At 42.2% G+C, this 27,905-nt stretch overlaps 2 protein-coding genes across 7 annotated transcripts; one reads left to right on the forward strand and one right to left on the reverse strand.

The window, feature by feature from the left end:
- Positions 1-744: 744 nt before the first annotated feature.
- CYP2R1 (cytochrome P450 family 2 subfamily R member 1) lies at positions 745-9,845 on the reverse strand. Of its 3 annotated transcripts, none has more exons than XM_048069936.2 (5): positions 9,550-9,845; positions 7,415-7,556; positions 5,207-5,839; positions 1,985-2,314; positions 745-1,043 (listed from the first exon to the last, which is right to left on the reverse strand). In XM_048069936.2, exons 1-5 carry the CDS (start codon positions 9,811-9,813, stop codon positions 868-870), a joined length of 1,545 nt encoding a protein of 514 aa, XP_047925893.2. In that variant the 5' UTR covers positions 9,814-9,845; the 3' UTR covers positions 745-867. The 3 variants fall into 3 exon arrangements, with proteins under 3 accessions (XP_047925893.2, XP_047925894.2, XP_047925895.2); XM_048069937.2 differs by lacking the exon at positions 9,550-9,845 and adding an exon at positions 6,284-6,352 and having other exon boundaries at positions 7,415-7,527; XM_048069938.2 differs by lacking the exons at positions 7,415-7,556; positions 9,550-9,845 and adding an exon at positions 6,821-6,958.
- Positions 795-27,588, forward strand: LOC106033959 (calcitonin). Of its 4 annotated transcripts, XM_066997280.1 has the most exons (8): positions 795-891; positions 3,228-3,296; positions 8,857-9,269; positions 10,631-10,788; positions 23,197-23,292; positions 23,590-23,721; positions 26,605-26,778; positions 27,120-27,588. In XM_066997280.1, the coding sequence occupies exons 4-7, from the start codon at positions 10,688-10,690 to the stop codon at positions 26,765-26,767; spliced, it is 492 nt and encodes a 163-aa protein (XP_066853381.1). In that variant the 5' UTR covers positions 795-891; positions 3,228-3,296; positions 8,857-9,269; positions 10,631-10,687; the 3' UTR covers positions 26,768-26,778; positions 27,120-27,588. The 4 variants fall into 4 exon arrangements, with proteins under 4 accessions (XP_066853381.1, XP_066853380.1, XP_013033243.1 ...); XM_066997279.1 differs by lacking the exons at positions 23,197-23,292; positions 23,590-23,721; positions 26,605-26,778; positions 27,120-27,588 and adding an exon at positions 13,283-14,752; XM_013177789.3 differs by lacking the exons at positions 795-891; positions 3,228-3,296; positions 26,605-26,778; positions 27,120-27,588 and adding an exon at positions 24,563-25,976 and having other exon boundaries at positions 9,079-9,269.
- The last annotated feature ends 317 nt before the right edge of the window (positions 27,589-27,905 follow it).

A 27,905-nucleotide genomic window follows, 5' to 3' on the forward strand; every position in this document is an offset into this window, starting at 1 on the left:
GTCTCATTAGCAGCTTATTTTCTTGACTTATAGCATAGCTGCATGTGACACTGGTAACACAAACACTTTTTTTCTAGACTACTTAGGAAGAGCTTAATGATTACATAATGCGTTGTGCTGGGAGGCAATGGAGGACCCGTGTCTGGAAATGCAATAAACTGGCAAAGAAGATTGCTGTAATTGTCATGAGCATGGGAATAATGGAACACTTTGTGTATGTTACTAAATGAGAAGCAAGCCATAAAAGATCTTAAAAGTGAATTCATGCGGTTATCTGACTTGCTAGAAAATGAAGACCAACTAGGAAGACTGGGCAAGGAGAAGTAATGATTAAAATGTTTTGTCAATTTGTTCACCAAGGCTAGAAATAATATATTTTTTTAAATTACATACAGTTAAATAGATATCTTTAAAACCTTTTTAGCTATGTAAATTTAATGGAGAATTATAAAGAACTGCTTTGCTGGAATAATGTGTATGGGATTTCTACAGATAAATCGCCGCATAAAAAATTTCGAGCAATATATTCCATGTTTATAAAAATATCCTCTCAAGTAAAATAGCTTGCAAAGAAATATTTAAAAGCTGAAACAGAAGCTATTTTCAAAAAAATAATAATTATGGACTGAAAACATCAACTTTAAACACAGGATGTGCTGTATGACTTTGCTTTTTTTTTGTTTTGTTTTTTATATATATGAAAACCAAGTAAAAAAAAAAAAAACAAACTTGTGCACAAATAGCCACAGTTTAAGTTCTTAAATTTTTTGTTCTTCCAACATGAATACATTTAGACATAGAAGGCAAGTGATTCCTCAGCTGCAACTTGGAGCATTTTATTCCACCTGACAGTCCAGATACTTCTCTTCATCGTCTTTCTGCACAAATGAGGTATGGCTGTGGTTGTAATGTCATGCCTAACCTCGGTTTGAGATCTGGAATCACACCATGAGGAAAACACAGATGAAATCGTTGTAGCAACGAAGTGAAAAACAAAAACATTTCCATTCGAGCTAGCTGTTCTCCAAGACAATGTCTTCTTCCTGGATTGGAAAAAAAGTTTTTGAAAAAAAAAATTTAAAAATTCATTAAATAATTACATTTTCACTCATGAATAAGAATGGTCATTTCTGTTCTAAGGGAAATAGTGGTTTTGGAAGACAGATGAATGGATAACAAAACCTAGAAGTAATACGGTAGAATAACCAAAACAAACAAAAACAAACAAAAAAACCCTCCAAAGCCATAATAAAATATGCAATAAAGATATAATTCATTACATCTAACTTTGGCCATGTATAAGTTGTGCATCTAGTCCAAGAGAATTGTCTTGGCTCCTTTTATTTCTTGGAGATAGAGTATCTCAGACAGTAAAGTAAGTAATCCTCTACACAGGGTATGTCTTTCTATGGACTGCAGAGGTAGGCAGTAAGCTTAGACTAAACAAGTAATTTTTAGGTTGTTAATTATATGTGAGGTAAATTTGCCCTTTAGAGGCACTATATGATGCCTATAAAGATAATTTAGGACTCCAAGAATATTTCCTTGGGGCAGAATGCAGTGCTATAATCTGACCCCCAAGGTAGTTTGGAATAATACCTGCAATTTCTGGTGCTGACCAAAGTGCTGAAATTTGAAAACTGGATGTGTAAATCGCCTGTATGTAATGAATTCAGCAGCAAGTGACTATCTGCATTAATCATGTAACAAAGAGCATTTACGTACTACAATGATATGATGTATATAGACTCCTCAGATAAGGATACTATGCAGTCTCTTTTGTTAGTTTATATAATAATAAGGATATTATTCAAAAATCTGCTACGTCCAGAATGCATTACATTGAATATATCTTTAAAATAGCTGTTTTATCAGAACTGTGGACATTTTATATCATGCTGTCCATTCCTGATTAATTGCTATCAATTCCATGTTGTACATTCCTAGATTTATGAAAAGGAACAGTCGAAGCAATGGCTCGTACCTAGTGAAAAAGGAACAAATGCATCTTTCTTGACAAACTGCCCACTGCTGTCCAAAAACCTCTCGGGAAAAAACACTTCTGGGTTGCTCCAATATTTTTCATCAAAATGTACAGAGTAGAGGTTTGTAATGACTGTAGTGCCTTCAGGAATAGAGTAACCACGCACGACAGTATCTTTAGAAGTTGCGTGAAAAATACCTAGCGGAACTATGTTACAGAATCTTAGAACTTCATGTAGAACAGCCTCCGTATATGGCATTTTACATTTCTCTTCTAAAGAAGGCATTTTGTTTGGGCCGATGACTAAATCAATTTCTTTTTGAACTTGCCCTGTTAGGAAAAGGAATAAAAGCATGTTGTTTATTGAATAATATTCTGCATATTTTCTAGCTTAAAAACATACTTTTAAATCAATACTGAAACGTGAAATACCTTATACAAAATATAGTAGCTTATAAGCATTTAGACTCTTGTTTTCTTCCTCCAGCTAGTAGGAATTCTTATTAGCATATATACCAGTAATCTTCATTTAAAGAGCAACTATTAAAAAGTGAAAACATGCTCTGACATACTGTTTTTCACTTGAGCACTTGAGTATACTTTTATTTCTGGAGCTCTTCAAAATGAAGGAAACAAGCATGACACTGCAAAGATAATGTACTTTAAGTACCTGAGTGGACACAAATAACACTGAAATTACCTACTTAAGATTTCATTTGTATAATTCTGCTGATTCTTTGAAATTGTCATAGTGTAAAGTCATTTACTCTTGAAATGAAAATAATTCTCATTGTAGCGTATCAGATAAGAGGGACAGCTATAGCTAGATTCTGAATTTAACTGAAAAGGAACAAATTCAATCAGTCTCTGTTTTTAAGCTATTTTAAAAATTAACTTCACAGGCATAAGATCATTATTTAAATCATCTCAAAGGTGTCCAGACCTCCTCTTTTTTTTTTTTTCCCCTGATACACCTTTTTTGTTGAAACTGTCAAACAGCTCCTAACTAAAACAAAACTGGTTTTTTTTTTTATTTATTTACAGTTCATGTGGGATTGATAGTAAAAATCTGGGAAATTACAGAAAAATTCTACCAGAATGACCAGGTTCTTCAACATGAAGTGACAACATTTCACATAAAAATAAAAAGATGAGAAGCAGCTTAGTGAAAGTACGTTCTGTAATGCAGTGATGTATTGGTGTACATTGTAATAAGGTAATAGCAATTTTTATTTTTATCCAGGTGAACTGAATTTGAATCCCGAATCAGTAACTTTATACCGTAAGATCTGGAATCAGAAGATTATTTTAGGTAAGTGGACCTCTACAAAACTCCAATGTTATAGGAGACAAAACTACGTTTTCCTGATCTCTATTGAATAAGTATCTTGGTCAGCTCTTAATAGAGGAGTAAGGATGTTCTCAGTTAATCTTATCCTATCGATTACTTATGGCACTTGATATACTTTCTTTTCAGCTAAATATAGAGAATTTATATATGCAACCTAAAACTTAAGTATCTTTAATCAGATTATATATTTTTTTAATTTTATTGAATGTTTTTTCTTTTTTTTTTGGTAGACTCTCTAGTTGTACTATGTCAAGCATAAAGATGAATCAGTGGAACTCAGAAGCATATAAGCAATATTTATTTTTTTAGACCCTTCTGTTTTAAAACCTCTGAAGTATGCTTCTTGTTTAAAAGTAGCAATCTTAGTTTTAAGCTCCCACAAAATAATATTATTTGTACTCAGTGAACTGAAAGTAGGTATTTCTCCTTAGAATGTCTACCAACACGTTTCAATTCTGCTACAGCTTGCTTTTAATCCTAAACTAGAAGATGAAAATTGCCTGATTTTTAATCTTTAGCAAGTTACCTCATGTTCAATGAATTAATCAGCTAACTAAAATCATTGAACAAATGAAAATAAGAAAATATGTAAGAAATTATGGCTGTCAGAAGACATTAAGAAAACTTTAGTTCTACTTAACCAAATATTTTAACCAGCTCAGTGAATATGAAACCAAAAACAATTATCGTAACAGCAATAAAAAAGCTTTGGCATCAATTTTCTATATTTAATCTGAATGCTTTTTTCTGTTTATTGAATGTCAGGTCTTGACATATGTTTTCATTGTTACATATCTTAATTTTCAATGTTTTTTAAATAGAGCTGTATTTGCCTTAAATATAAAAGTTTATCTAATTTAAAAAGAATAATTATGTTTTGTCCACTTGATTTAAATTAAAAAGATATATATTATATAGCTGAGAAAATCAGAAAATGCAGTTTTATACCGACTACCATGAGAAGAAAACATAATCTTTCATTTATAATGATATCTGGTTCCTATGCAGAACTTAATAGCCTTATAGACATGGGTACTGTTTTCATCCCTAATCTAAAATAATGGTGTTCAAATTGGTGTTAGAGCAATATTATTTGGTCAAAGTATAAATAGTAACTTTCCAAGTCTGAGTCATCTATGCTGCTTTTTCTCCAAATACTGAAAGTCCCTAGTTGAACTTAGCACGTCTAAGATTTTGATAGGAAAAGCAAAACTGTAAGCAGTGAAACAAGAAGTGTTACTACTCACTTCTAATATCCAAACTTCTACACAAAGTGTCTGGGCTGATACTCAAACATCTAGTGCTGCCTTACTTCAGAATGTCTGTAACGTATCTTATATTTTTGAAATGCTTTTTTTCTTTCTTCTAGAAGTATAAATATACATGTTTGTGATACCTAAATCTATTTTGAGTGGAGGCACTTAAGGATAAATAAAATTGTACCTAAGCAGTTATCCAAAACATTTTTTCTGATGCTTTTACATTTTATTTATTTAGTTTATTATTTTTATACATATTTGCATTTCTTTATTATTTTACTACATACAGCTAGTGCACCTGCCAACCAATATTAATCACCATAATGCTAAATTTAAATATATTAGAAATAATTTATGGAAAAAAAATCAAAGCTCCTTAAACAGTTTTAAAACAAAATTTAATAATATTCTAAGATACTATCATCAATACTATCAATGCTTCACTTTCGATATCTTCATCTGCAAATAAAATCAGCTTTTCACATCTGTCCATAGCATATTTGGAAAATGAAGTGCAGTAATATATACAAACCTTCCTTCACTATTTTGAAAAAGCATTTTAAATTGGCAATAGGAAAGCGTATCAGTTCCTCAAAATATCAGCATTCTTACCTTGAATGTTTGGATAAAGAGCCATAAATAACACTGCCCATCTTAAAACATTTGTTGTGGTTTCTGTCCCAGCTATGATGAGTTCTCCAACAGAGAAAATTAAGTTTTCTCTTGAATATGTAGATTCTGGATCATTTTCATTGCAGTCCATCTCATCTAAATATGCATCTACAAAATGTCGAGGTGACTGAGGCTTCCTATTTTCAGAGACACGTTCAATAAGCTCATGAAGAAAGTCATAGACTTCAGCTGCATTTTTAAACAACTGCTGGTGTTTCCCAAATGGCAAGATACCAATCCACGGAAAAGCATTATATAAAAATACAGAAGCGCTAGCAGCTAATTCAATATTTTCACTAAAAATCTCAATCATGTGCTGAAATTCAGTATCTTCATACGTAAAACGTTCTCCAAAAATAATCAGATTAGTAATGTTTGAAACGGCATTTGTTATCAAGTGCTTAAGATCAAATGGTCTGCCTTTGTATGTATCGATGGCATCAAGAAAAAACACAGATTCTTCAGAAATTTTGTGTTCAAAGGACCTTTGACCATATCCAAAAATTCGAAAGGTATTTACAGCTAATTTGCGATGTTCTGTCCATCCTCTGCCATATTTACTGTTCAGTAAGCCTGAAAAAATATTTTGACACAGTATTTTATGCAATGCTTTATTTTTCCCCCATAAGATGATAAAATTATTTAACATATCAATCCACTCTAAGAGTATATTACTATTGATAGAACAAGCCATTAAGTGATTACTGAAACAACCTCTCTGCCTCAAAGTTGAATTAAATTTGCCTAAGCTACTCCTGACAAACATTTGCCTAACCTATCCAAGCAGGCTAACAGACATCGTATCCTTATGTAGAGGCACATCTGATCAGTTTGGAAACGTGTTTATGAAAATTTGGACTAAGATAGAACAGTTGCTATGGGTACTTCCACACAGCAAAATGCAATGCAACTCTAATGTCAACAGGTACAGCAAGAGTATTCTGATATCCATAAAGACAAAAAAACATTTTAGCAATCAAAACACAAGCCCTTCTGGGACGTAACACGTATACTAACATGTAGTAAAGCCCATATCTTCCTTTCTTCACTGAAGTTCTCACTCACTTATTATTAAAGTAGCATATCCTATAAACAAAAGTTAAGAAGTGAAATTGGTAATAAAAAAATCAAAAAGATCTTTCCTATTAAGCTTGAATTCAAATACTGAATACTTTCAAAGCTGTCTCTTATCAGAGTTGTAAAGGTCACAGTACTTCTCCACATCTCAGGGAGGTATAAAAAGTGTCACTGGGAGCTGGGACTGTCAGCCTGCTTCTGAAAAATGTCTTTGAAGTCAACACAGCTCCTGAATGTTAATTAAGATACTTAAGTTAAACACAGTAAAGTTAATTAAGCACTCTAAGCAAAGAAAAAAAATGTATACTGAACCAAGGAAGGAACAGGGTACAATTTTTAATGATGTGGCTGAAATCTGTGTAATGCAAAGTAAAAGAAGTATTGCAAAACAGATGTTACAAAGCCAAGCATAAAAGACAGAAAGCAAAACAAACAAACAAACAAAACAGAATTGAATCACCAAGGAGAAATACTGACCTATTTAACCACAGAATTTAAGTTTCTGCTGCAGCTCTTAAACTCCTCAATTTCCTGAAGTTCCTCATACAACTTTATCTGAATGTTAGAGGCCCATCTAATATAGATCTTCTTAATAGGAAGGCCACAGAAATCATATTTGCCTACTTAAAAGGCCCAAATCTACACAAAAGACAAGATGTAACAAAATACGTTCCTCAAAGTTCATACTAAACAATTCGAAGACTTCTAATAATAGGTACTAAGTATAGCTACTTCAGAAGATGTTTTCACTACTCATAGCCAAATACGAAACTAAGAGATGCTTCAAACTCAGGATCACCAGGAACAAAGAAAATGGCTCAGCAACTGATAGTAATTGAGTGGGGAGGGGAGAGCATGGAGACAAAAAATGAAACACATTGCTATGGAATTTAGTCCAAGAATGACAATCCTTTCCAGATATCTTTAGAAAAGCATTAAGTATTTCATGAAAGGAGATTTAAACAAACAAAGTAGAGAAAACAGCTAATGCAAATGTTTTATGTGATCATAAACACTAATGAAAACTAATGGACAAAAACGGCATTTCTGTTTGAAGACACTAGCACTTACCTCCCATGTTTGTCAACTTCTTAAACAAGGGAAGAGATGGTCTATCTGCAAAAATTTCGCTTTGATGAACAAGGCATTCTTTTACTGCATCGTAGCCATTCAGCACAATAGCAGATATACCACCCAGATCAAGACTGAAAATCTTTGGAGAAAAAAAGAAAAGAATAATAAATGCTATTACAAGCAAATCTTAAGAACAAATAACAAAAGCAAGCAAAACAACTAATGAAAAAGTGAAACAATGTTAAACTTCAATGGAAAATACAATCTTCATAAATATAATAATAACTTCAGTAGGGCATATAGGTAACCAGAGAGTTCTACTAGTGATACAACAGTGGCATCATAGAGTTTGTTGTGAGCTAGTTTATTCTGTCAAACGATATAGTAAAGTAGCCCACACTACACTCTGCTTTGCAGTGCACCTAACGTGATGAGACCTCCGAAGTAAGGAACGGGGATGCTTTCATATAGTCATTACAAAAATGTGAGTCAGGTACCACAATGCATATATTTCAGAAAAAAAAAATATTTTCCCCTAACTTTAATAGGCATAAGGTACATCTTTTATAGAAGACCTAGAAATAAAATATTTGTATTGGCTACTTCCTTAATTTGGTAAGACTATTTCCACAGAAGGGAGGAAAGTCTCACTGTTGTTAGCTTTTTCTCCTCCCTTCCTCAGTAAAGGTAAATTCCAGTAGCTTAATTTGGGTATGGATGTTGTGACTGAAGCTACAAGTTGTTATCGCAAAGACTTCCATCACTCTGCAGTGGCAGATGTAGAAGTGGTGTCAGTTGTGAAAACAACCAAGCTGCACCTAGTCCTTTCTGTCTCTTAAACTGGACACCAGCTTACTTTGCACAGGCTCCCCAAGACCCGTCAGATGACAGATGTGAGAGCCATGATGACAGCCAACAAATGATAGCATAGCCCAGCTAGTCCCATCTCCTGTTTCCAGAAGTGGTCAGCACTAGATGCTTTGGAGAAAGATGCAATACATCCTGCAGAAGGCACATACAGGCTAAACAAAATGAAAAATTTATCCTATGGTTCAAAAAATTTAAAATGAGGCTAAACTCTGAAGACAAAAATTCTATAACCCTTTCCATACTTTTCTGAGCATTATAAATCCCATATTTTTTGCCTTCACAAATCCTTATTTTTTCTTTATCTCAGCACTGTTGGACACCATTATATGAAGAATTAATGAGCATTAGTCTAGTTATGCATTCTGTGAAGATATGCATTTCCCTATTTCCTTTTAGCAAACTTGAATTTTTCACTGTTGCAAATGCTTTTTATGTGACGAGAAGAAACTCGTTGTATACTTCTTGAGAGCATTTGTCATTTTTGCATACTGTAGTCATAGTTTATTTATTATTCTTCCTAGAATATAAAATGTCATTTTAAAAAAGATCATTTTGTTGATCTTTTTCAGAGCTCCCCATATCCTGATCTGCCTCCTTCAAGTGCCCCCAAATTCTGCAGGATCTTTGGTGACAGCAGGTGAACAGAACTGCAGGCAGCACTTCAAGCAAGTGGAAGCCTGAACCTATTTTATGATATATTTTCCTTCCTCTTTCTAATCCATTCATGTGAATGTTTTCCTTGAAACACATTTACTTTTTTTTTTTTTTTTTTCCCATTGCCAAAACAAAAGAAAGAAACGGAGATGCCCCTATCCTTTTGTTTCTGCCATTGATGTCCCGATAGGATATCCACTTTGGCTTTTTTATGAAGCGTGTAAGAATAGACTGGTTGCTCGACACTGGCCAATGAAAGGAAACAGCTGAGAAATAACAAAGTGCGGGGAAAACAAAGAACCCCCCCGTGTACGCACACAAACCGTCTGTAAGTAAACACCCAGCTATCCCCCTAGAGGCCCTTTAAAGCAGCGCCTTCCCAGCGCACAGGCTGCGCTCCCCCAGCGCCTGCCCCTGCCCGCCCCGTGAAGGCTGCGGCGCGCCCCGCCGGGATGCTCCCAGGGCCGCCCGGCGCCGCCGCTGCCCGCCAGGGGGCGCAGCGCTCCCGTCCCGCAGCCCGGCCAGAACGCCCCGGCGCCGCGCTGCCCCGCTCCCTGCCCCCGGCCCCGGCCCCGGCCCGGCAGACGGAGCCGGCGCCTGCCCGGTACCTGCCCGTGGATGTGGCTCTGCCGCCGCATGTAGACGTGCGGCTGCTCCGCGCCCAGGGCGTGGATGTTGCCGATGAGGGGCAGCCCCGCGGGACCGGGCGGGAAGCCGGGCGGCCGCCGCTGCTTCAGCAGCTGCCGCACCACCAGCGCGGCCAGCAGCGCCAGCGGCAGCAGCAGCAGCAGCAGCGGCGGCACCAGCCGGCCGCCGCCCCCCGCCGCCCCCGGCCCCGCGTCCCCCGCCGCCGCCGCCGCCGCCGGCCGCATCGCGCCGCTTCCTCCTGCCGCGGCCCGGCCCGGCCCCGTCCCGTCCCGGCCCGTCCCGTCCCGCCGCCCCATTGGGCTGATTGGCCCGCGGCGGCGCCGCCCCCCGCGTCAGCCGGGGCCGGGCGCGGAGCGGGGGGACCCGGGGGGTGGCTTGGAGGAGGCGGGTGGGAGGCTGGGGTCTCGGCGTGGGGTGCGCCCGAGTGGGATAAAGGTGCCCGTACTGCTCGAGAGTGCCTCCGTGCGCACACCGGGGACAGCAAAACCGCTCATTTGGCTCCGGGGAAGCAAAATCCCGCGGTCGGGGGGTGTCTTCCCCCCCGAGGCTGGCAGCCGCCTCGGAGGCAGCTGCGCGCTGGGGGAAGCCCCCCGGTACCTAACGGGCCAGCGCGACTGCTGCTCAGCAGGACCATACCTCGGGAAAGGGGGCTGGAAGAGCTCGGGATCACTTACTGCAGAGCTAAGAAAGCAAACCCGCCATGAAATGTAACAGCCTGCCCAGAGAGTTCATAGAAAACTCCGCTTGGTTTCCACTCGCGCTGATTTTCCTGTTCCATCACTGCGACTTTACACTGGCAGTAAATCTTAGGCACAACAGAAGGATTACTGCCCTGTTATAATTTCTATACCGTGTGTTTCCAGCTCGATCTTTCTTTTTTCTTTTTTTGAATCTAATTTAGTTTCTTTTTGTAGATTTTTAAGAATCCTAAAATGTAAAGTGATAAAGAATTTATACCCATGTACTTAATTACATTCATAACATTACAGATCAAACGTGCTATGTACTTGATAATCTAACTATTCGATGCTTAATTCTCAGTATGCTTCTGTGATGGGACATTCTGCTTCGAACGTGGCACTCGTGACCTGAGAGTACATGGCACGAAGGCTGAGGAGGGCCCCATATGTTGCTCAGAAGGCAGGTGATGAAGAAATCAAACATAGCAAAGGCCATTGCTTTGAGGGCACAAAGAGGAGGTAAGAGCTGTGGCTGAAATGGGGAACAAGGAGGGGAGCTGGGAAGTGACCAAGTGCAGCACTTTTGGCTGCAAGACATCTGCGAGGCTTTGGGGCAATCAGACTGACTACCTAGGTACTTGCTGAATAGGGCACAACACTATAAAGTCGAATAGGAGAACAAGATTCAAAGAGGGTCCTTGCTCATAATTGCCTGGGATGGGCAGATTGAGAAGGAACGATAAATGTCACTTAGGTACTACAGAACAATATGCCAGTAACTTTTATTGAAGGTTAAGTGCAGCAATGCTGATGCAGTTTTCTCAGCCACAGTTGCTGATGCCTGTGTGTTGTCGTGTGCTGAAGGCTGGTGGGGGGGTTCGACCAAAGTCTGTGCTGGTTTGCATGGGTCAGTACAGTGAAAGACTCTGATTTTTGGGTAAATCTTCAGGCAATGAGAAGTCAGTTCCACAGGCCTCAGCACCTTTTTCAGCCCTATCTGTAAAATGCCTGTAAAATATGTATTAACGACAGCCTTCCATACCAGAATCTCATCCAGTTTCTCATGATACAAAGAAGTGGATTGAGCACTGTTGGAAATTTATTTTTTCATTCCACTTATTTATTCATTCATCCTTTTTTTCAATATGATACTGCCTGGTGTCTTGAATTATTTTGGCCATACCTGCAAAAATGTCAGCATTTCAAGGTCAGAGGCCTAAGATTTCTCACTGGAGGGCAAGAAATTCAGCCTCAGCTTGGCTCCAGCCAGAGGCAGAATGAGGAGAAACGGCCAAGGATTAGAATTGACTGTGCTTGAGCAGCTGTTCTGAAGCATGTGAACTCAAATGGATAGATTCAAACCTATTTACTTGCATACATTTAAAAAAAAGAGGAGGTCTCCAAACACTTCTGCTCAGCAAATTCAGGTGAACAGAACTACACAGACTGGTTGATTGGAAAAAAACTTCAAAATGGTGGGAGAAAGGTTTATTCACAGCCTACAAACAATTACACAGGGCTAACTTGCAAAATGAAAATGGTGTTGATTTTCGTGGGAGTAAAAATGTTAATATGCCAAACACACCATGCAATTATATAGTGTATAATTGTATGGTGTCATCGCAATCTCAGTTACAAGGAGGATCATGATTTCCACGGCATCTATGTCAGAAAAGAAAATACAGGTGATTGACAGTTTTGGCAGCAAGCATTCTGAAGAGGAAGCAAAACCAACAAAATCATAGGAAAGACCCAAGAAGAGAAAAAAAAATGTACTGAAGAAAAGTCCAAATGTTTGGCTATAAATCAAGAAATAGACTTTAATTAGACTTTCCACCTGGGGAAGGGTGATGAACGAGTGGAGAGCTTGTGGGTGAGAATTAAGGGGTGGGCTGGTATGGGTGACACTGTTGTGGGGGTGTACTACCAGTCACCAGATCAGGAGGAGGAGGTCAATGAGGCCTTCTACAAGCAGCTGGAAGTAGCCTCGCGATCCCGGGTGCTGGTTCTCATGGGGACTTCAATTATTCAGGTATGTGTTGGGAAAGTAACTCGGCCAGGCACACGCAGTCCAAAGGGTTCCTTCAATGTGTTGAAGATAATTTTCTGACGCAGGTGGTGGAGGAACCGACAAGGCATGTGGTGCTTCTGGACCTTGTTCTTACCAACAGGGATGGGCTTGTTAGGGGTGTGAAGGTTGGGGGTTGTGAAGGCTGGGATGCAGCAACCATGAGATGGTGGAGTTCAAGATGGAACTTGGTAGAAGAAGGCAAAAAGTAGAATTGCTACCCTGGATTTTCAGAGAGCCAACGTTGACCTACTTGGGGGTATCTGATGGGCTAGATTGCTAGAAGGCAAGGGTGCTTGTGAGAGCTGGGCAACATTTAAACAGCACTTCTTCCAAGCTCAGGATTGGTGCATCCCGAAGAGTAGGAAATCGGGAAAGGGGGGCGGGAGACCTGCGTAGATGAGCAAGGAACTCATCGATAAGATCAAAAGGAAGAGGAAGGTCTGTGAAGTGTGGAAAAAGGGCCTGTCCTCTTGGGAGGAGTGTAGGAGTATTGTCAGGGCCTGCAAGGACGTGATGAAGAAGGCTAAAGCCCACCTGGAGGTGAAGCTTGCAAAAGAGATAAAGGATAATAAGAAGTGTTTTTTTTTTTTTTTTTTTTTTTAAGTATGTAAACAGTAAAAGAAAGCCTAGAGATAATGTGGGGCCCTTGCTGAATGAGGGGGGTGTCCTGGTAATGGGAGACACTGAGAAGGCGGAGATACTGAATGCCTTCTTTGCTTCGATCTTTGCTTCGAAGACTCCCTCCCGGGACTCCTGGACCCTGGAGGGAGGAGAAAGAGTCTGGGAAGTGGAGATCTCCCCACTGGTTGAGGAGGGAGTGGTTTGGGAGCATCTGAGTGGGCTCAATGCACACAAATCCATGGGTCCTGATGGGATGCATCCACATGTGCTGAGGGAGTTAGAGGAGGTGATCACCGAACCTCTTTCTGTCATCTTTGAAAGGTCCTGGAGAACAGGAGAGGTTCCTGAGGACTGGAGGATAGCCAATGTCACTCCAATCTTCAAGAAGGGCAAGAAGGAGGATCCAGGAAACTACAGGCCAGTCAGTCTCACCTCTGTCCCTGGAAAGGTGTTGGAACAGCTTGATCTGGATGCCATCTCCAAGCAATTGGAAGAGAAGAAGGTTATGAGGAGTAGTCAGCATGGATTCACCAAGGGGAAACCATGTTCGACCAACCTCGTAGCCTTCTATGATGGCATCACCAGCTGGGTAGATGGGGGGAGAGCAGTGGATGTCATCTACCTTGACTTTAGCAAGGCTTTTGATACTGCCTCCCACAACATCCTGCCAGCAAAGCTGCGAAAGTGTGGGATAGAGGAGTGGACAGTAAGGTGGGTTGAGAACTGGCTGACTGGCCGAGCTCAGAGGGTGGTGATCAGTGGCGCAGAGTCAGGCTGGAAACCTGTGACTAGCGGTATTCCCCAGGGGTTGGTGCTGGCTCCGGTCTTGTTCAACATCTTCATTGACGACCTTGATGAGGGAATAGTGTCCACCCTCAGCAAGTACACCGATGATACAAAGTTGGGAGGAGTGGCCGACAAGCCAGAAGGCTGTGCTGCCATTCAGCGAGACCTGGACAGGCTGGAGAGATGGGCAGGAAGAAACCAAATGAGGTTTAACAAGAGCAAGTGTAGAGTCCTGCACCTGGGAAGGAACAACCGCATGTATCAGTACAGGCTGGAGGGCGACCTGCTGGAGAGGAGCTCTGCGGAGAAGGACCTGGGGGTCCTGGTAGACGACAGGTTGACCATGAGCCAGCAGTGTGCCCTGGTGGCCAAGAGGGCCAATGGGACCCTGGCGTGCATAAAAAGGAGTGTGGCCAGCAGGTCAATGGAGGTGATCCTCCCCCTCTACTCTGCCCTGGTCAGCCTCACCTGGAGTACTGTGTCCAGTTCTGGGCTCCCTGGTACAAAAAAGACAGGGCTCTCCTGGAAAGAGTCCAGCGGAGGGCCACAAAGATGATACGGGGCCGGGAGCATCTTCCCTATGAGGAAAGGCTGAGAGACCTGGGTCTGTTCAGCCTGGAGAAGACTAAGAAGGGATCTTACCAATGTTTACAAGTATCTTAAGTGTGGAAGACAGAGGGATTTGGCCAACCTTTTTTCAGTGGTTTGTGGGGACAGGACAAAGGGCAATAGCCACAAAATGGATCACAGGAAGTTCCGCACCAACATGCGAAAGAACTTCTTCACGGTGAGGGTGATGGAGCACTGGAACAGGCTGCCCAGGGAGGTTGTGGAGTCTCCTTCTCTGGAGATATTTAAGACCTGTATGGACGCCTACCTGGGCAACCTGCTGTAGGGCAGGGTGGTTGGACCCAATTATCTCTTGAGGTCCCTTCCAACCCCTACAATTCTGTGATTCTGTAATTCTGTGTGATTTAATGTGGAGGAAAAAAACAAACAAACAAACAAACCAAAACAAAACCAAAAACAAACAAACAAACAAAAAAACAGACACGATTTGAGAGTTATCTTCAAGCAGGGGAGAGAACAATCAAAACTGACCTTACTGTAGCATTTAGCCCTGGTGATGGAGTAAACGTGTTGGTGCTATCTGCTGTAAGAGAGGATTTGAAACCGAAGAATGTGGTTGCACAGCTGTAAAATCAGATTTGGTCACGCCAAATGTAAAAGGTGGTCAATCAGCCAAGATTAAAGACCTGAGAACCTCTAAAGGATGTGTGATTAAATGGAGGAAAAAGGAACGGCATGGATAAGTATGACTGAAAGTTGTCAGAAGTAAGTGATAAACCATTGTGGACAGATGAAATCACTTAAGAACAGAGGTTTAGGGATGCAAGACTCCAATGGGCTGTCCAAGGGCAGATTCCTTGCCATTTCCTGACTGATCCTTTTTTCATTCTTTCATTCTTTCGAGAGCATGGGGGTAGCGTGTGCTGAATTGCTACTTTGGGAAGGTTTTACTCATCTTAATCACAGATGATCAAATGAGCAAACTCATAGGATGAGTAAAGGTTTTTTGATTTCAATTATAAAAAATGATGGCTGAGTAAAGAAACCCATTAAAGCATGTATCTTTATTAAATTCTAAAACATTCTGGTCATCAAGATTTACAATTAGTTCGCATCATAAATTCTGTAAGGAGACAGTCAAGTAACAGCAAATGATTACATTTCTGTCTTCTCAAGAAAAGCAGAAAGCAATTCTTTGACGGGGAATGACTATGCATTTACATAGCCTTGACTTTGGAAGGAATTTGAAGAAACATACCCATAGATGTGACTGTTCTTTCAGTAACAATATGAAGATCCTGATCAAAACTCTGTTACACCCTTGAGGAAAAAATGAAGTAATTCCCAAGTTCCATCAAATATTTCACAAACCTGTACTCAGCTGCAGTTTAAAGAAGACTTCTGCTGTCTTAGTCTTTAATGCTGACATTATTACTGAACTTCTAGAAAACAAGGTAAACCTTTATCAGGCTAAATTGCATTCTCTTCCTATAATGGTATCTTTTGTCCAGTTCAGTTATACCATTTCTTATTAAGTGTTATACAGGAAAACAAATTCTTTATGGCTGGGAATGTAAAGATTTTGCTCCTTTTCTTTTTTTGGGGGGGGCAGGAAAATGAAAAACATCTGTATCAGCGTGTGTGAAATGTGCGTGCTTGTCACTGACAAAAATAATTTCATGAGCCCACTGACAAGTTTAGAGTCATGTGCAGACGTTATCTATTACAATTACATAGCTCTTTGTAGCATATCTATATGCTATAGGTATATATACCCATTCATCTTAGTGAATGCTGAATTACAGTATCTTCTTAGCTAAACCTATAATATTGATGGCACTTTATGATTTGCTAAAACAGAACAACCCATCTAAAGTTTTCTCTTACGAATTTGGTGTTTGGTGGCTGAAAACCAACATCTCCTTAGTCACAGTTCTACTGTGCCTAAGCGTTTTATGTTGTCAGTCAGATGCAGAAAACTATGATAGTGGTGTAAAGCTTGTAACCTTAAAAATAGTTTTGGCATATTTTATTTGCTGGCTCTTATTTTTTAATCTTTCAGAATGTACTTAGGTCAATTTAATGCAAACATATAGAAGCGTGTCTTTTTAATTGATGCTCTCATATGATTACTGGTTCCCAGAAACTCCGATGTAAGTAGATTAGCAACTATTATGATAGTAATAGCTTTTTCCTTTACATACTATTTACCAGCACCGTAAGGAGAGAGATTTATTTTGGTACCTAGTACCTAAAGGTGCAGGTAAACCTTTGCCCAAGTGGCTTTTGTTAAGAGTCAAACAATTAAACAGCCAGCTCAGGAACAATTGCATTTGGTCCTCCTGATACAGATGCCATTACTGGTATCAACAAGGATGTATAGCTGTAGCAGCTGATATTGCTGGGGCAACTGAATGGTCCCAGAATGGACTTATAAAACCATTAAGTTATACTGTGGCTTAATCAGACCTCACTACTATCAGAACAAAGAATGAAATAATGAGATCTTCCAGGCTCCCTATGTCTTGTAAAGGACAAACATAGGATTAACTTGAGGATCTACAGTATAGTTTCTCACCAGATTTTTGCTGACGTACTCTGATGACATATAAGATAGTAGCGTAGCATTTGTGTAAGCAATTCAAACAAAGTTTTATGACAATGCTATTTCTTAACGAGGTTAGTTTTCAGTTCTGAGGTTGCTTTCCAGATAAGGAGTTTGTTCAACTCTTATCTCAGCAGCAGAATGTATGAAGTGGGAATAGGTGCCAATTCTGAAATAGTTTCAGAGTGAGGCTCTCAGCTGCAGTTTGTCCCCCTTGTGTTGCTCTGGTCATGCTGCAGGTCTGCCCTGGCTGCATTTGGAGAGCTGAGAATTCCCCTTGAGGAATTTCAGTTGTCAGAGCTTTGGAGCTGCAACCAGGGACAGAACCGGCTCTGGCTGGAGTGCAGCTTAGTTTTGCCAATTCTCGAGGATGGAGGTGTTGCCAGGTGGCATGAGCTAGGGCTGCAGCCTCTGCCAGCCTGCACAGAGGCTGAGCTATGGTTATGCAGGACAGAAGATGGCGAAGCCATAGCCAGCTTCCTTGCTGTCTCCCACTTCTCCCTGTCCAAGGGAACTGCAGTGCAGGACAGTGTGACTCGCTTTGTTTTAAAAGATTATTCTGCACCGAATTTTGAATATATACAGGGAAACTGCTTCAAAGCCAAAGCTCATTAGGAAAGTTTCAGTGAGATTAAAACAATCCAGCATTGATCTTCTGTTTAAAATGTCTTTCATATTTCAGTCTGGGAGCATTTCTAAGGCATGTTGGAAGAACTGAATTTGCTTTCAGACTGATTCATAGATTTTCAGTAATTGGCTGAATAGCAGTTCCATTTTTGAGAAAGTACTTCCTGAAGCACCCTGAATTTTGATGTTCATTAAAAAGGAAAACCTTTAAAACCCTTTAGTGTTGGGATCTGTGTCAGTGTTCTGTTTCTCATTAAAGCACTGCATTTTTCTAAAAAGAGGCTCTCATTGTTTTGGCCAAATTTAAACCAAGCTACAAGATTTGTAGGACGGTCAAATATTTTTGTGGATAAGCTTTATGTGAGCTTAGACTAAACCTGAATATGGTCTTCTGGAGGCTGTGGGAGCAGAATTAGGCAAAGGAGCAGATGATTTAGGGAAGTAACATCTCCAAGATCAAGTGCTAACAGAAGTTTGGATGGTAGGTGAGGTGTTACGTTTCAGAGTTTACACAAGTCTCTAGCTATTAAAATTACAGAATCTCACAAACTGGAGATGGAAAAGTTGAAGAGAGCAGTTTAGTCGATCATATTCCATTCCCAGAGTGTATCAACTATGTATGTCACTCCTGACAGACGTTTGACTACCATGCCATACAACCCCGCAGTGAGAGATATGCCATAACTGCAATACAACCTGTTGTTACATGTCATTAACCTCAATGTGTCAATCTTTCTAATGTGTGGCATCTCCCCTGTTTACTTTTAAGCGCATATATTTTTGCTGTTTTGAACATAGTACCAGCATGTAGACTCATGGCAAGTATTTATGGTTTTGGTATCACACTTTTCTGTAGACTTTCCTTTTTTTAACTGTTTCTCCAGTCTTCGTGTCTTTTTTGTTTGTTTTTTTCTTCCTCCTAAGTCATGTTATGGGCTTTCTTATAACTATTATTGTTTTTTTTTATTATTATTATTATTTTCTGGACTTCTCCAACTTGCCTGAGTCTTTTTGAGCTTTCTCGTGCTACCCTGAACAGAGTACATTGGCTGAGAACTTATCAGCAACAAGCAGAGTGTAAGGATTACCTCTCAGGTCTTAAATATGATACTCTTGTTAATGTCCAGCTTTCTTTTACAATAGCATGATGTGGTTAACTCTGGCTCAGCTTAGATATTTTTTCTGCAGAATGGATTGCAATCAAACATTAGAAAGACGCTTTCGTGGGAGAGCTCAAGAGCACTCACTTTCCCCTGCATGTTTTGTAGTCTGCTTAAGTGGAAATGCTTTCTGGCCGTTCATGGAGACAGGATACTGAATCAGACTAGGCACCCACATGAAACACAGACAAGCAGAGACACAGATAGAGAGAGACTATGTGATTTTTACAGCTGGTTTTATCATGAAATGTCCTGATCTGCAAACGGTTTATCTGGGTGCTACGAAAACCAAGCTTAGAGAGAGCAGAGAGATGCAAATAATGCACACCTGCCTCAGGAATAACTTACCGTGTCTGGGTGGTGGCATCATCCCTGGCTTCCCTTCCTTTTTAAAGAGTCCTCTCTTGTCAGGTGTGAAGCATACTTGGGGATGGAAATGCTGTCTGTGCAGCTCACAGTCTTGTCTGTCTCGAAGAATTACTTTTTATTATTGAACAAAAATTGCAGTGTAATATATGTGATATTTTTGTTTAATGGCATGTCACCTGATAACATTTAAGAACCTCACTGCAGTGTCTATGGCTTGTTGATGTAATGGCAACATGTATAGTAGAAAAAAATGGTTGCACTTTAAAATGTATAGGTAAATAACATAAAATAGTAGAATATTGTAAGAAGTTCTATCAAGTGAGAAAGTCACTTTAAAATAGGGCAGATTTTTCTTATTCCCTGCAAACTTAAATAAATTAGGAGAGGAGATTCCTTTTACTCAGATCTGTAGGATGTATTAGATAATTCTTTAAAAAAATATTTTGTAGCTCTTTAGTTTGTTTCTTTTGAAACTGATTATTTTACCTGCTATATTATCAGGCAATGAAAAAAAGCAGAACAAGTTCCTTGTTTCCCTAATCATTTGCTTTCCTAGTGCAGTGCTCATAGGCACCTCTTTGTGCTAGTTTTTCCATGAAAACTTAACCTGTGGTTTTGGATTCATCTAGCAACAGGAGAGCTTTATCCTGTGAGAACTCTGTATCTTTTCAACAGCTCCCTAAAATAGACAAACGGATCTTTGCAGTTCTTTTTATTTTGTAAATTTTCTTCTCCATCTTACGTATGAGAGAAGAGAGGTTTGCAAGAAGAAAATACATCAGATGAGACCAGCTGACGTATAACTGAGGAAAAAAAAAAGAACGAGCCGGGAGTCCCTCCATTAGCTCTGGCAAGGAGCAGCCTAAGCGCTTGCCAACATCCAAGTACTATTTCATCTTTACGTGCACAAAAGTATATCTATTGGCATTAATACCTGTTGCTGTAAATTTATGTTTCTTCCTGTGAAAGCCTGAAGTAGAAATGCTGGCAGCTGAAATACTGTAGTCAGTGCATCCTCCAGGCTCCTGCCTGCGGCTGAGCTGCATTGGCAAGAGAAGTGCTTGAAGTGACTGAATCAACTGTAAGATGAAATGCAACTTGTTTTCGCCCTGAAGAACTGAAATACATTATTCCAGCAGGGTTGCATGGATTTTTTGTAAGGTTAAAAGAGGAATATTCTGTGCAAAGTTAATAAATCCCCAAAGCAAATATCTGAACGATTACCTGTTAACAGAGGAAGGGGGAAGCAAGAGTGGAGTTTGAGGAATGTCTGACTGCAAGTTCACTCATTTAAGTTCCTACACTTTACATCTGCTGGTGGAGCTGTACAAGTCACGCTGAAACAGCAAAGCTGAGCGTTCCTTTAGGTGCTACCCGCTGTTTGCAAACGCAGCCTCAGAAAGACTAGCTAAAAATCTGACCAGGAGTCGCAGAAGATGGGGAGATTAAAAATCAAACAGTTCGACTCCTTCTCCCGGCAGACAAAAGATTCACGGGATGCTCGTGCGTGCCACAGACGTGCCATTTACAACGAAATTTCCAGCTGGGCGGGCGGGGGGCAGGAGGAAGCCTCGCCGGGGGAGCGTGCGAGCGGTGCCCGGCGAGCGAGCGTGGGGAAGCCGCAGGGGCGAAGCCCCGGGACCGGGCTGGGCACGGGGCTCTGCGGGCCGACCCGAGCCCCCGGGCTGGGCAGGGGGGCACGGAGCAGCCCCGGGGCGGCCGCAGCCCCGCGCCCTGCGGCTCCGTGCCCCGGGCCGGCGGCGCGCTGAGCTCGGCGGGGCCCCCCCCGGCCCGCGGGCGGCGGAGGAGCGGCGGACACGCCTCGCTCTCCGAAAGAGCGCCGGTTATCGGGGGGCAGCCGAACGGTTTTGCCGCCGCCGCCGTGCAGAAGGAGCAGGGGCAGAGCCCGGCCGGGCCGCGGGGCCCCGCTGCGGCGCAAGGAGGGGGCCGGGGTCGCCGAGAGGCTGCTGCGACCGCGGGCGGCGAGGGAAAGGAGAAGCCCCCAGCGGGTGCCCGGCGCAGCGGTTCTGCGCTCCTCCTTAAACTTCGAAGCCAAAAACACCTTACAGCGCGACGGCACCTGCTCCGCGGCTCTCCCGACTGCATCCGCCTCCGGGCGGAGCCCCCCGGCCCGCCGCCAGGCGCTACCCGTGCCCCCGGCTCCTGTAACAACCCCCCGGTAACCGGCGCGGCGCCCGGCGGCCGGCACCCGGCTGCCAAAGCCGCGGCCCGGCCGCGCACGGTGCGCGGGGTCCCGGGCGGTGAGGGGCCGCGGTACGACCCGCGAGAGGAAGGGCGACCGGCCCCCCTGCTCCGCCCGGCCCCGGCCCCGGCCCCGGCCCCGGCCCCGCCGCCCCCCCTCGGCAAACATCCTGCCGGCAGGTGCAGCCCCGCCGCGCCCTGACAAAGGGCCCTCCGCGGGTGATGCACGAGGCGGCGGGCAGCTGCCCGGTAATCCGCTACCGCCGGCGGGGCTCGGCCCCCGCCCGGGGGGGCCTTCCGTGCACCTGCCCGGGAGAGGCGCCTTACTGCGGTGGCCGTGGTGATGATGATGGTGGTGAGGATGATGATGATGGTGAGGAAGGTGCGGATGATGATGGTGGTGAGCGTGATGATGGTGGTGAGGATGATGATGGTGGTGAGGATTTCCTCGAGGGTCGGCTGCCCAGGGCCCCTCGCTCCGCGGAGCAGCGCCGGGCTGCGGCCCCAAAGCGCCCCCTCCCCGCCGGGGACGCTAGGGCGGCCGAGGGGCGCCCCTCCCGTCCTTGCCCTGCGCCCCTGCCCCGGCTTCGCGCCCCGGCCGCCCCCGCGCCCCCGCCCGCCCGAACGCAGCCGTCGGGGCGCCGGGAGAGCGGCGGGGATCGGCCCGCGGGGGGCGCCGTGAATTGCCCCCCCGCCCCCCCTCCTCCGGCCCCGCCGCCGGCGGATTTTTGTGAATGGGACGGTCACGGAGCGGGGCATGACGTCAACGGCGGGCAGGGCGGCAGGGGCGGCGATTGGTTGGCGGGGCCCCGCGGGCGCCCACGCAGGCTGCCGCGGCGGCAGGGATAAAGGGCAGCGGGCGGGCAGCGCGCGGCACCGCGGCTCGGCGGCGCCACCGGCCTCTGCTCCGCACCGCTCCCCTCTGCACCGCACCGCACCGCCGGTAAGCACCGCGCCCTGCCTGCTGCTGCTGCTGCTGCAGCTCTCCCGCAGCGCCGCCTCCGGAGGCTTCCCCGCGTCCCGTCTCCGCGCCGGGTTGCGGAGCTTTGCTCGGGGCCGTAACGCGCCGCTGTTCGCGGAGGTGCGGGTCCGTACGCGCGGAAGTGTGTGCGCGTATGCAGGGGCGAGAACTTGGCCCTCGGGCTCTCGCTCGTTCTCCCTGTCGCGGGACAGCACCTGTGTGAAAAGCCGGGTCGAGAGCCGGGAGCTAACAAAACCAAAACTCCTGGGGTAGTCGCAGGGGTGCTCATATGAGCCGAAGAAACCGGTGCTTTGAGGAGCAGAGGTGTATCTCAAAGCAAATCGATGAAAATTTCTTCTGCGGGCTTTGTTCTTGTGACTGCTTTTTTTTTATTATTTTTTTTTAATTTTTTTTTTTAATAAAACTTACTCTTTTTCTGATTTCAGAATAGGAATGCTTTTTGAAATTAGCTTGACCTAAGCTGGGATATTAGTGTGTTAACTGCCGAAAAGCAAGCAGTTTTGGACAAAGTGCTAACAGCGGTACTATTAAAATGTTATATGCTATGCATCTCTCTCTCTCTCTCTCTCTCTCTCTCCCCAACTCTCTTCCCATGGCTGCCCGTTCATGATGGACACCCTGAATATGACATTGTATGCAGTTAGTCAGAGGAATGTGTGTTCAGCCAGTTTAAGAGAAAGTCTGCATTAAGTTGAATGCTGCTGTACAGAACTTCAACTCCAAAAAGCTGCATTTTTATCCCCTGTAATAGTGCTAAGCTATTTTAAAATTCTGAGAAAACCAAAGCAAAATGCAAATGATCAACAGAAGTGAAAAGGTAACATTGAAAATAAAAGCTGATAGCATTTGTGCTACTTGAAGCTAGGAAATTGTGACCTTATAGGATTGAGAGGGTTGGAAAACAGCCATTGCTTGATGTACCTCTTTGTTGTAGAGAGGAAATCATGGTTATGCTGAAGATTTCATCTTTCCTTGCTGTTTATGCCTTGGTCGTGTGCCAGATGGATAGCTTCCAAGCAGCTCCAGTCAGGTAAGAAGCTGGTCCTGTTGCCGAGTGCTTGATCTGAATGGTATGGAAATACTTAATCTCCTTTAGAGACCTGGGAGGAGAAAGGGCTACCAAAAGCTAGCTTCTTCTAATGCTATTTATGATACTGTCTTTTCTTAACTACGTATATAAACCACCTAATGCTGTGCACGAGCACGATTTACATATTCGCACTGGTGAGAGACACTGTCAATGACACACAGCAATGTGTGACAAACTCCGCTCCCTCTCTATAGCAGACTGGGCTGTATTCACCCTATTTTGCTTGCCTCTGCATAGACCTGGCTTGGAGTCCATAACAGACAGAGTGACGCTCAGTGATTATGAAGCTCGGAGACTATTAAATGCACTGGTGAAAGAGTTCATACAGATGACAGCAGAAGAACTGGAGCAAGCCTCTGAGGGGAACAGGTAAGGACTGTGGTTCTGGGGTGGAAGAAGGGCACTTGGGCAGTGTTAAATGTTTGATACCAGACAAGAGCCATCTGAGTAGACCCTCTGCAAGCCAAGTAATTTTTTATTTTTTTTTTTTTTTTGGGGGGGGGGAGGGGGAGTTACGGCTAACTGTGGTCACCTAATTGGTAAAGGATAATGCAGAAACATCCTAACAATGGTATCAGGAGAATGGCTTCCACCTAGTTAACCTGCTTCTATCTGTCTCTTACGACTGAAAGTGGAGGGCGATTTGAGCTTGAATGAGGGGGTTATATTAAAATATGGCAGCAAAAGGTACGTTTTCCTAGTGGGAATATAAGAGGCCATTCAATCACTCTTGGATTCTCTGTCGTGAAAGTGCATGCTGTTGTAAGGCATGGAAAGTCCCTGGCAGAGGGGAGGTGTTCCTCCTAATGCACGCAGCGCCACTCTCCCCCCTAGAGCAAAGGCATGGAAGAACACTTGCATTATCCTAACAGAATTTGTATTGCAAGCATGGTGATGTATGAGAGACTAAACAGCATGCTGAATACATGGAAACTAAAATCTTTTTGTCCCCTAACTGTGAGCATCTGAAAGGCTAATCAACTTGCTTTATCGACAAAATGTAGTCAATGGAAAAAAAATAGTGTTTTCCTTCTAAATGCATTTGTATGAACCTTCCTTGCATGGAATGTGATGTGGAAAGATTATTTTTATATTATCTTTTTTTTTTCTTTTGATTTTCCTAACTGTATATATTTGTCTAGGGAAGAAATGCATGACCATGCATGTTTGAGATTATTGTTCTTTTGGGCATGTTTTTTTCCCCCTGCAGCCTGGATAGACCTATTTCCAAACGCTGTGCCAGTCTGAGTACTTGTGTGCTGGGCAAACTGTCTCAAGAATTGCACAAATTGCAAACTTACCCTCGTACTGACGTCGGGGCTGGAACTCCTGGCAAGAAAAGAAATGTGCTGAGTGACCTGGAACATGAACGCTATGCAAACTATGGGGAACCCCTAGGAAACAACTAGACATGCTTATTTCTGCCCTTCTCCCTTTTTTTTTAACCTGATGCATGTGGATCTAACTCTGATTGCTAACTTTGCTATGTTCTTTTGATTCTGTTTTCGACAGAGAATGTTTGAGATGGACCTTAATGTTAGGAAGACAGAACATAACACACATAACAAGCTAGGGGAAAAATAAATAAAAATGAACAGCACTGCATTAAGACTTCAAATGATTTTCTTAGACATTGATTTAAAAAAAAAATCTAGACAGGGTTCATTTCTGGCTACTAAATGTACAAGTAGACTCTTCTTTCATGCCTGCCCATGCACTTGTTCAATAAACCTATTTTTCTATAAGGATTAGATCTGTTTGGTTTACTTGTTTTAGAATGCGAGACTTCTAGATAAGGCTAGAAACATTTTTACAAGTTCTATTCACATTCAAGAGAGGCAATGCAAGTAATTCTAGAATAATTTAGGAAGGTGATGAAGTACAATGAGATAGGAGTATAATTTCAATTTCTCAGATATTGTACACATGTAACGAAATTATGCATACAATCCTATTGGTAAAGATCCTGAGAAACAAAGGAATCAGGAAAGGCTCATACAGAGCTGTTCAAACTAGAATTGTAATCCTGTTTTAAACTGAGTACTGAACACTTCCAGGTAAGAATTTAATGTTCTCTTCCTTTTTCCTTTTAATTTTATAATAGGTCTTCACACTAGTATACTTGAAACCCAAGTGTATTAAAAATATTTATATTACTTTAAGACAATATAGTGTGTGTGGAATGTGAATTAGGAGACAAAGCTTTTTTTCTTATTTCTCTTTTTGCTTAGTGTTTAGATATCGTAGCCTCTTTTAAAAAATGACTATTTCTTTAGCTATTTCTCACAGGCAGGTTACATATCCTTCTTTCTAGTTTTTCTGTGCAGCACCACAGCTATCATGTAATCAGAAGCCTGTTCCAAAACATTACATTGATGTTATAAACAATATTAGTTGTTAATGAACAGTCCTGTAATGCTTAAATGAGCAAAATCCCTCCTTCTCCAAGAAGAATTCCTTGCTTAAGTAGAAAACTATTCCAAGTAAGGGCCATATGAACGTGTATGCCATGAACTCCTTTGTTGCAAACTTATTATCAGAAGAAATCGTGATATCAGTGTATTATTTGCATGGCGATTTGCTGTAATAGACTGAAGTCTGATGGCAGGAATGGTGTTTCCATATCCCAATTAGATGTGTGGAAGTAGTATTTTTATGTGTGGTTCAGCTCTGAAAGAAAGGGTAGGAGCAAATGGTTGGCTGCTGTGCAGGTACAGCCCTAGCAGCATCACTGGGGGGGAAAAAAAACAAAAAACAATTCCCGTTGGCCAGTGATGCTAGAATTTCATATCTTTTCTGGGTGTTATGGTGCTGACCTGAGAAGTTAGTGATCAGCTTCTGCTACCATCCTTCAGCAGCACTGCAAACAAAACGCAGATTTAAATTTTTGGACGAAAGGGAGATTGGTTAAATGCCACAGATCTGCACCTTACCAGCAGCTTTCTGTTAGCTGTGGTGACTTGCCAGAGGTAGGAAACAGCTCAGGCATCCCTAAAAGTCTGGTGTGGTCCAATTGCCTGAGAAGGTGGCTCAACTACCTATTGTAAACTGATCCTGACACTTAGAAAAACATAAAGATACATCTTTTAGAGCTTGTTAGCAAAGCTCGCTGAAGTTGTAAATGCTTGCTGCTCAGCAAGCCTGCTTGCTTTTATAGAAAAATCTACTCTGCATGCAACAGAATGTCAGTAACAGATCATATGCCTAGGAAAGATATGTTGGGAACTAACTTTCGTTTTTCCTTTCAAAAAGCAGTGTAACAGCACAGAAGAGGGCATGCAACACAGCAACCTGTGTGACCCATCGTCTGGCAGACTTCCTGAGCAGGTCAGGAGGAGTGGGCAAGAACAACTTCGTCCCAACTAACGTGGGGTCTAAGGCTTTCGGCAGGCGAAGAAGAAGCATTCAAATATAAAGAGCTGAATGGTAATGTGAATATGGTAACTACATTGCACTAAATGGTCTTCAATGCAGGCAACCTTCAGATAACTTGAGTTATCAGAACTCTAGTGTTTCTTGGTGAGTAACAGGTCTACAGTGAAAACCTCTGGGGAAAATAGGACAAGTAATGGTATAAAAAGACATTAAATATAAGTGCACCTTGTTTAAACTGTGAAGAAGAGCTTTTGTACATGCGCTGCTTAGTTAATGTGTTGTGAAGCTAGTTATCTAAACACCACATTTGGGTAGAAATGACTTATTCCCCCATTTTCCCAGTAACATTTCATTATTGACATATCAGTAATTCTGTGTTTTGTTTCTTTCAGATTGACATGAAACTGAAAATCCAACTTTAATTTCTAATGAAAGGAGCTCTTCTCCGCAATTCAAGACAGCCAAAAAGAAGATTAATTTTGCATCCTAATATTGAAAATGTTTTATTTAATACAAATGAGAACACTTCTGTTATGTATAGTACAAGAGAATCTAGTTATTCAAGTTAAATTATTGTATATTCTTTTTATATGCAACTCTATTTCAAATAAAATGTGACAGCATCTATTATTTATTTATCTTCTAGCATATATGTCATTCTTGCTATTTATCCTGGCACTACTGCCGAAACTCGGGGATTCTACTAAACTGCTGCCTGGCAAGGCATGTGTGTATAATAGAGTGTGCTGTGCCTTGATGTAAAACACTGAAGTAACCTGACTGTACAGTATGTTTAAAAAACAAACAATCAACACTTAAATATTGTATCATTTGTGAATTTGCGCAAAATTAAAAAAAGTATTTTAGATACACTTGGATTGAGAAACTGATTTTTCATTTAAACACACTTACAGAAACATTTGACGCTAGCCCAACATCATTGGAAATCAGCTGGCCCAGTGGTTTGCTACAGCCTTATTAGCTATAAATGCTAGGTTTTGAGTCAAATGTTCAGAACAGAAAGAATAGCTGCTGTTTTATATGTATTCATAATGCAGTAGCTCAGGAAGCCACCACTTAATGAGACTTGTACTAAAAAAAATAAAAAGAGGCCACAGTTCCATTTAATAAAACAATAGAGACAGAATTCACCATGTGTGGGTTAAGGCAATTTATTT

This window comes from Anser cygnoides, chromosome 5, assembly GCF_040182565.1.
Source record: "Anser cygnoides isolate HZ-2024a breed goose chromosome 5, Taihu_goose_T2T_genome, whole genome shotgun sequence".
Classification (NCBI taxonomy): Eukaryota; Metazoa; Chordata; class Aves; order Anseriformes; family Anatidae; genus Anser; species Anser cygnoides.

Excerpts from the sequence above, each read along its gene's own strand:
- LOC106033959 (XM_066997279.1), top strand. The coding sequence starts at position 10,688 with ATGGCACGAAGGCTGAGGAGGGCCCCATATGTTGCTCAGAAGGCAGGT. Across the intron at positions 10,789-13,282 it reads TTTGAGGGCACAAAGAGGAG|GTCCTGGAGAACAGGAGAGG; the intron begins GTAAGAGCTGTG and ends CATCTTTGAAAG.
- CYP2R1 (XM_048069936.2), bottom strand. The coding sequence starts at position 9,813 with ATGCGGCCGGCGGCGGCGGCGGCGGCGGGGGACGCGGGGCCGGGGGCG. Across the intron at positions 7,557-9,549 it reads AGAGCCACATCCACGGGCAG|ATTTTCAGTCTTGATCTGGG; the intron begins GTACCGGGCAGG and ends TTTTCTCCAAAG. Across the intron at positions 1,044-1,984 it reads ATTTGTTCCTTTTTCACTAG|GAAGAAGACATTGTCTTGGA; the intron begins GTACGAGCCATT and ends TTTCCAATCCAG.